Below are 9,385 nucleotides of genomic sequence, written 5' to 3' on the forward strand. Positions count from 1 at the left end.
TGTCCGAATACGGTGAAAGAAAATGTTCACAAAGATTCCAACTTACATACCGACAATTCCAAATAAGCAAAATTATTTTGAAAAGATTACAGCAAAACCGGCTAACCTACAACCAGTTTCGATTTCCAATTGTTTCATAAGAACTCGCCATGGACATTAGTATACTTGAAAATTCCACCAACCTTCGTCTTTATCGACTCAACTATACAACCAGACTTAATGAACCTACTACATGACTAAAAAGATCGAAAACGACGAAAGAGAAACAAAAATTCTGTTTTTCCGATTTCGTAACAGCTCGACCTTAATCCTAAAAAAAAATATCGATTAAAAATCCGCTCGTGTTCGAATTTTGTGCGTCGAATTTCACGGCACCCGGGGTCCCGTCGGGCATCAGATTCTTTCGCGAACTGTCGCGTGAATCATTCGTAGACAGAATTGTATCTGTCATTATAAATTCCGAAGGATGATCGCACGCTCGACCCTGATATCACCGTGCACGTCCGCACCATCCTTCTTTTCACTGATGCTGCCCGAGGATCGAGTACACCGCTGAATTTATTAGCGCGAAAATCATAGTCACGCGTTCTGCGTGCGAAGAATCAATTAAAATGGCGGCTATAGCACCGAAGCGTCCGGGCGCGCGCGCGCGCGCGAGCACGCTCTGCGATCCGTCGCAACGCGGCGTCCGGTTTAAAATTAAATCGACGTAATCGCCACATAATCGATAAGGACTTGCTATACACACGAATTGTACGCACAATCCGTGATTCGGCGTAATCGTTGCTCGTTTGTCCACGCACGAGAATCGGCCATGGACGATGGATGACGAATCTAGATTCAGATGACGATTCGTGGAATGGTAATGAAGGGATTAGAAATTTGTAACAGTACGAGGTTTGACGTATCTTTGAAATTGCTTGTTTTGGAATCGTTGTAACGTTGGCACGGTTAGAATATTTAGGCTTTTAGTGATTGCTGTGAAGTGATTATATTTCGAAGTATGATTGGGTACTTCGAGATGTTTTTCGAGTAACCACTATCCGTGAAATATCCTATTTTGATTACGCGATTGCTGGAAATTTGCGTCATAGCGAGGAAAGATTTCAAAATTTTCCTATTATTATACTAGATCTTAGTTTTGAAAAATTTCTTAAGACTTTGAATGATCTTTGGGTGATTGCTCAGTGATTATGATGCGAAGCATAATTTCCAAAAACTTGCATAATGGCGATGAAAAATGTCAAAATCTTAGTTTTTGACAAATTTCATACTTAATTATTTTTCATATACTTCATATACTTTATGCATGTCAAATTATCTCATAACCCAAAGGCTCTGTTATCTAACTATTTCAAAGAATCGTGAGGAATTATCCGAGGAACTATTCTAAATTCTATTTACTCTCTATTCGTTTTCTTGGAAGGATAGAAAGGAAGGTAACGATATTCTCAGAGGCGACAAGATTCAAATCGATGAAGTGTTCTTTGTCCAGTACGTGTCTTGAAGCGCCGAAAAAAGCGAAGGTGAGTTGCGACCGGATGGTGAGCCAACAATGATCGAGGATTCATCAGTGTTTTAGGAGGTCAATGTCACTTGACAGCCGACAGACCGACATGGATCCTCTTAAACATGCAGACCACATACGAGACTCAGTGTATATAATCCAGCTGGTGGAGTTCGGAAATCAGTCAACTCCACAACTCAATCCAATAACATACTAGCACAACAATGAAGGTAGTTCTTCGCGTGTTATCTTAAAGACAAAATCATCTCAGTGATCCAATATTAAGTTCTTCGAATAGAACAGAAGTGTTACTAACGATAATATTCTAGTTGTTAAACATAATCGGAGTAGAAGAAAATTGACTAACGATCAGTATTTTAATTTCTAAGACGCTTCGGTAACGTCAATTTCGATATAATTAACAATAAAATTAATAAAATACAACGATCGACTAACGATACGGATTAAATTTCCAAGCGAATAACACAGAATACAAGATATATCTTTCTTTTGCAATGCTAACTTAGTGTTCAGGCGAATCGAATAGAAGAGAGTAGGCTAACAAAACGGAATTTCGACCAAGCGAATTAAAATTATTTCGACTACTAGATTGACTAAACAAAAACCAACAAAGACTGAACTAACGCGATTAGGAACAATTCTATCATTAAACCAATCAATTGAACATAATTGAAACGCACATAAACGTTGATAATTTGCAAGAAATGTAAGAAAATGCACCGTTAATTCAATGTTTCACTTTCAAAAACAGGCATTCGTCGCTTTTGCTCTCCTGATCGCCGCGGTCGTCGCAGAACCACCAAGATATCGTCCGCAGCAAAGACAATTCTTCTTCGCTAGACAACAAGAAGATCCCAACACTGCCAATGCACCCTATCCAGCTTCCAATTGGAGACCATCTGGACCGGCCTTCAATCTTCCCCAACGAGAACCTAACAGGCAATACGGACAACCTAGTGCGCCACAGCAGCAATATGGCGGACCTGCTACTCCACAGCAACAATATGGAACACCTAATGCACCTCAGCAGCAATATGGCACACCTGCCAATCCACAACAACAATATGGAACACCCAGTGAACCTCAACAGCAATACGGAACACCCAGTGTACCCCAACAGCAATATGGACCAGCACAGGAAGCTACCACCACCCAAGTGCCCACCACCACGGAAGTGGAAGACTTTACTACCGTACCTAGTGTCACTGAGTCCGAGGTAAGAGAATTTTCTTCGGTGTTACAAACACCCGGTACTTAGCTATTTAAGCAGTCAGAAATTAATATTATAGTTTACGTAACCGAGTATCGAGTATCATTCATAGTTAATCGAGAGCAAAGAACAGAAGTTCTGAGAGGATTGGATGAGAGAAAGACAGTTAAAATTCGACCTTGCTAGTAAACCTTGCTAGTAATTTTGCTGTTTCATTTTTCCAAATTAGAAGAAAATTTCAAAGGTAGATTAAAATTGCTTATCTGAAAGTGTCTCACAGGATGTATTCTAATATCAGTCTATACATTATCTTACTAAAACAACCAAAGATCGCTACTATGAGCTAGGTCTAACTTTCAATCAAAAGAGAATCAAAATTCACTCACGAACATTAACAAAGATCCGAGAGATAAGATTCTCAAATTTTTAAACTTCCACTAAGAATGGAGAGAAATGCAAATATGATAATAAATTTTTCACTCATCCCATGACCATATACCTCCAAAGGGGCGAACCAAAAAGGCGTGGAAAAGACGGAAAAAGGAAGGGAAAAGAGGGAAGCTTGAATTTCATCGACGTCGAAACACCGTGTTACGTATTATCAGGCTTGTTATCGTCTTATTTGCTACAACGGAGGAGAAGAAAGGAGGATCGTGAGAGTGCAGGCCCGTTTGGCACGGGGCTGCACCGGAGCAGCGCGAGGTTTCCACGGAATTTTAAATCGCGCCAGGGAATCGTCCGCTCCCGTTTTTCCCCCTGTTCCCTTCTATCTTCTTTCAGTCCTGCTCTCCTTTTTCGGCCGTCTTAACGACATTAGTATTCGAGTCGTCGTTTACTTTCGATCGCTGTGCAGGCACGCGTGTGCCCCTACCAAATTCAAAGGCGGCGTGACACAATCCGTGATGCAGTGATCCGTGATTTCAGTCCCTGGGATCGTTCTCGTTACCTTCCTTTCGGGCTTAACTGGAAAATTTCGACGATGACTTAATTGCTTTCCTTTGGTCCCTCTTGTTCTTCGACTCCACGTCTTCCACGTGGGTCGGCCCAGTGACTTGGGCAGTGTAAAGACAGTAGCAAAAGCTTCTTAGCTATCACATCAATTCACAATTGCTCTCAATTATCAGTATCTAACTTGGACATACGTGTTCTACGACATGTCGAATAATCCAGAACCTAATCTTCATTATAATATTAGAAAAAATTACTTCATATTTTCTACTCTCCAAGCTATCGGTAAAAGTTTCTTAGCTGTTACATAGTGTTACAGTTGCTTTCAATTACGAGTACTTAACTTGGAAGCACATATTCTATGACATGTCAAATAGTCCTGGAGCTAATCTCGATTGGAATATTAGTAAAAATTACTTCATATTTTTCTACTCTCCAAGTTATCGACAAGAGCTTCTTAGCTATTACATTCTTCTACCAGTACCTAATTTGGAGATACATTTTCTACGATCTGCCAAATAATTCTGAACCTGTAGAACAATCTTGATCGCAGTATTAGCAAAAATTATTTCATATTTTCCACTCTCCGAGCTATCAGCAAAAGTTTCTTAGCTACTACATCCATTTACAGTTGCTCTGAATTGGCAGTACCTCATTTACTCTAAATCTTCAGACTAATCTTGATCGTATTATCAAAAATTGCTTCATACAATTCATTATCAGAGTCATATTTAAGCGACTATAATTCACCTGTAATTCTATTTCTATCTTTCTGTCCACCAGTCCGAGCCCGTCAACTCTGTGAACGAGCTCGAAGACGAAGACACCGATGAGCATCAACCCCAGCAGTCTGGCGAGTACTATGTGGCCTTACCCGATGGCCGTCTTCAACGTGTTCGCTATGTCAGCCGACAAAATATCGAGGCCATGAAGTACTTCGCTAAGATCCGCGCTGAAAACGTGGAACCTCTTCGTGGACCGATCTACGCGTACGCTCCTCTACAGAAATTGCAAGTCGTGCCAGCTGGACTCCAGGTGTCCGTTGCTCCAGTTGCACCGATCGCTGCAGTCGAATCGAAACCGCAAAAACTCGAGATCCAACCCGTGGCCACGCAAGTGCAGTACCAGTATGACAATCCAGCTGGAGTACTTCCGTTGTCGTCTGGTTCCTCTTACGCCACTTACCAAGTACCCGCCAGCGAGTCTAGATACCTCTTAACCTTGCCTTAGGTCAGAGGGAACCCGGTGTGTGTGTGTGTATCCGACTATAACTATAGTTCGTAAAGTGTAACTCTGTATTGTAATTCTGACGAGGATCTTGGGCTATCCTAATTCCGGATTAACTGCAAGGCGGATTGTATATGTTGTAGATAGCAGAATATGAATTGTATTGTAAGTTAGGGTGCAAGTAACAATAAAGACGATAATAACGAGCAATGGGTGTCTGTCATTTCTTCTAAATCCGAATCTTAGTTGCTAGTCTTGAGACTTGGGCCAAGAATCATCTTCGATAATCACGAAGTTTAGTTTGCGATTGGAATAGTTAATTGTCAAACCATTATCGAATAATAAATATTTAAAGTAGGCGAAATTAAATTTGCTATTTTTCGTACACACTCTCACAGTGGATTAACAATGTTCGATCGCTTCCTGTTCTGTTATTACTGATATTTCCTTATTACGAGTTAGTAGTTCTCATATGTAAATGAAAAATTGTAACTAATATAACAAATATGGATTACGATCTATTACCTGTATTCAACTAAGAAGAATAAAAATATTATATCATCTACTCTTACGTTTTCTAAAATTCCCCTAAATAAAATCTCTTACGATTACTCGAACTGTCGATAGTTAGTTCGATCGTTTCCTGTAGCGTTGTTAATTATCACACGAAAATGAAAAATTGTAACTAATATAACAAATATGGATTACGATCTATTACCAGTATTCAACTGAGAAGAATAAAAATATTATACTGTCTACTATTACGTTTTCGAAAATTCCTCTACATAAAATCTCATCTAACTATTCGAACTGTAAACAACTATATCACGATTATCATCTTTCTTTCTCGCGTCAGAAAGAAAATCGGCTACCATCAGCTACGACTGCCGAGGAGGAAGATCAATTAGAAACAGCCATCAGCCACGAAAGTGGCGAATCAAACGAACCGCCTTTGTTCCAGCCACGTTACACGCATAGGTAAGAAGGATGCAGAGAGGTATCGAGACGGTAATGGGAGAAATCCTGTGAAAGAATTTTCTTAGCCACGGCACGTGGACGCGAGCACAGAAACGCGGATGTGTTGGTGGCAGACCCGTCAGCATGTAGACGCGCCTAACCGCAAAATTCCAGAAATTTAATATCTCGCTCGACTCTACCGGGGTTGGCCGTTTCATAAGTTCACTCCGACACAGCCAATCCCTCGTCAGGATCCTCCTGAAATTCTACAGCCACGTTCCAACCTACCAAAATGCTCTCCCTTTCTCCTCGTCCCGTGCTTTTCATCATATCCCGCAACCACTGCGGCCAGTTTTCTTCTTCCTCCTCATCCTCCTCATCCTCCTCACCCTCCTCACCCTCCTCACCCTCCACCACGTCCTGGCCGCGATAAAATTGGAAAAAGAAAGGAGAGAGCCGGTTTGCGTTGTTCGTTTCACAATGGCAATATATTGCTCTTGGTCTGTTGGATTCGAGTATTTATTAAGAATTCGTTACTCCATTCGTTCATTTATTTGGTAATGATTAATGGTGCAATTATTGATAGTTTGCTCGATGGACGTTTCATGTAATAGATATCGTTGAATCCATGACATTTGCTCTTCTGGGAGTTAGAAAAACTTTTAATATTTATGCATCTATTGATGTTGATTCTTGATATGTAATTGACGACTGGTGGAATATTATTATTGCAAAATTATTGCAAAATAATTGTCGTAAATATAACAGAACACACGGAACTAACAAATGGAAGTTAACTATACAATATGACTTTGTATAATGTAATCTTGACAGTCGCGACTTTCACCAGAACTTTCTCACTGTAACTAATATACCAATATGCCGTGTTACGAAATTCTGAAACAAGATGTCAACAAACGAAAACTAACGTCGATGATATAACATAACGTTATTTGATAATATGACTTTGAAATTTGAAACTTTTAACAGGAGTTTTTCATCCTTGCTGATACAACGATTTGGATAACATCGATATTAACGCTAGATTCACGGGTTTTTCTTGTATACCTATTTGAACGTGAACGAAATCAGACATTTCGCTCGAAAAACAACTTAGAAAACAACGTAATTATGCACTGTTAACTTATAAATGAAACTATGAGATTTATATGCGATTTGTAATAAATTCGGAATACGTCAAACTGATGCATCCCCATAAACCAGTCGATCAGTCCAGAGAGACGACATGCCAATATTTTATATGTGAAATTAAGCGAATTAAGTGATGCGCAGCTGTTGGTCTATTTTCTTGAGCTTCAGACACGACTCTTGCTCAGTTATTCTGAGCTTTTGAAAGAAGCTTTGGAATTCACCTTGTTCCACTGTTCCAAAGGAAGTTCCACGCAATCATTGGGTGCATGTAGTGTAAAGTCAGCCCTGATCTGATCGCGTGCAATCGTTGCATTCGGTATCTCGGCTCGTTGGACGGCTATTTATTTTCAAAATCGCTAACTGACGTCAACGATTCAGACACCTCTAACAGTACCCACTCCAGGGGCCGATCAATTAACCGCGTAGCATAAAAATCCCAAGATCTTCGTGGAACTTATTTTCAACGATTCGGCTCGAGACAATCCAGTCGATCCGGCTCTTCAACTTCTCCAACTCTTTCCGAACATTAAATACGGCTGTTGGTCGGAGAACAAAGAGATCTCGTGGACGGCGAGTGGCCTCAAGATTCGGCCGGCAGCTAGTTCGAAAACCGAATTTCGAACCGGCCAATTACTCTCCGGTCAAGCGGTCAAGACCAATTAAACTCTGGCCGATCTTAAAGACCTAGCCAAGCCAGTGGATAAGAGAGCCAGCCTGCGGTCGTTTGAAAGCTTCGCGAATTCCGGGCCAGGAGTTTCTTTGGATACTCCTAAACTCTCCTCTACCTTTCGAGAGATATCTATTCTCCGTGGGTTATCCGCGGGAACAAAGGGGAAACGGACGAAGCGGAAGCGAAAGAGAGACGGGAAGTTGCTTTGGAAAACAAAGTTTCCCGTCTGGTCCCCTTGGTACCCCGACTCCCCGCGTCAGAGACGTCTGCACTTGAGCTAACAGCCGGTGCACCGTCCTTCCCACGAGATATTAATTTTTCCGGAAGTAACCTCCGCCACTTTTCACTCTCCCCTGCACCGTGTCGCGATAATCTCTCTCTTTCTCTCGCGAGCGAGCTGGCTCTCTGTCTCTCTCCGTTTCACCCTCTCGACGGCGAGTTCCTCGCTTTTTCATCCGGAGGTGTTATTTTTAACGAAAAAAAAAAAGGGGAAAATAAAATAGTGGGAGGAAAGGAGGAAGGAAGGAGAGAAGGAAGAGGAAGCACGAGGCGAGAGCGAAAGTGTTGCGCGTTTAGGGGTGTCGCTTATTGTGCGGAGAATAATTGCGGGGAGAGGAGGTTTTAAATAACCGGTCGGTCTCTTCCGCGCGAAATTACTTCCGTGTTGCAAATTAAGCTCGAGGTCAGAGATTTTTCAGGTGTGTGATGAAATTTGTTGCGTGTCTGTGACTCATAGGTCGAACCGATCTTTCGAGGGATGCTTTTCTATCGAGGGTGGTGCGTTTCGTTCGATGCGATTTGCCCGATATATAATATTATAATTACCTGCACAGAAATCTGTTAACATATATTCGAAGTTAATTTGTTTCATTCATTTTAGTTCTATTAAGGACATCGCAATCCCTTAAAAATTATGGCAATCAAAGGAGCAAAAGTCGTTCGTGTAATATTTTTATCCACGCTATCCTTCCCCTACAGACCAAGTCCCCCTCATGATGATTATGTAAACTGTAATACTATACATTTTAGGTAAATTATTCTCAAGCAGATTAATCGTGTCGTTAAATCACCCCTGAAACAAAGGGAGAGATGGCATTGCAGCTGCATTGTCGATTACTATATTTGATCAGATAAATCGACCCTTGCATCGCGAACAACAATGTTCTACTGTGAAATTCAACACGCAAACATCCGGTGCGTACAGATGATTATCGGGACAGAAAACACAGCTACCATTGCAGTTACCTTCATGCGTAAATGAGAGGATGTTACGAACGTTGCATCACGTTTTTCTCTAATTTTTCAAATATTTCCACCGTCGAATTACATACTCGGTTTTTGATTCGAGTGAATTTTCATGGTACGTGGACTCTATCTTTACGAATCGCTAACATCATCGCGTTGACGAATATGTTAAAGTCATTTTATGGATAACCAAGTGATCTTACAATTAAAGAGATTTCTCTGAAAGCTGAGTCGGAGAAATGAAAAGCTCTATAGAAAGATACAATTGCGGAAAATGAGTACAGCAATGGTTAAACACCGAAAATAACTATTCTTCCAAATTTAGCACGTATAAACACCACCAGTTTAGAATATAGTCACCAGCCAATAAGTCACTGCCCAAACTGGAACCTCAAACTTCGTCCAACAACCTGCACTTTCCGACCCCGGATCTAACCTGAAACAAAAG

At 41.0% G+C, this 9,385-nt stretch overlaps 1 protein-coding gene across 1 annotated transcript; it reads left to right on the top strand.

Annotated features, from left to right (window-relative positions):
* Nucleotides 1-1,702: 1,702 nt before the first annotated feature.
* Nucleotides 1,703-4,916, top strand: LOC108553100 (gamma-gliadin B). The gene is made up of 3 exons (XM_017907865.1): nt 1,703-1,737; nt 2,280-2,744; nt 4,470-4,916. The coding sequence occupies exons 1-3, from the start codon at nt 1,732-1,734 to the stop codon at nt 4,914-4,916; spliced, it is 918 nt and encodes a 305-aa protein (XP_017763354.1). The 5' UTR covers nt 1,703-1,731.
* The last annotated feature ends 4,469 nt before the right edge of the window (nt 4,917-9,385 follow it).

The sequence above is a fragment of the Eufriesea mexicana genome, unplaced genomic scaffold (assembly GCF_001483705.2).
Source record: "Eufriesea mexicana isolate 0111107269 unplaced genomic scaffold, ASM148370v2 scaffold9296, whole genome shotgun sequence".
NCBI classification, from domain to species: Eukaryota; Metazoa; Arthropoda; class Insecta; order Hymenoptera; family Apidae; genus Eufriesea; species Eufriesea mexicana.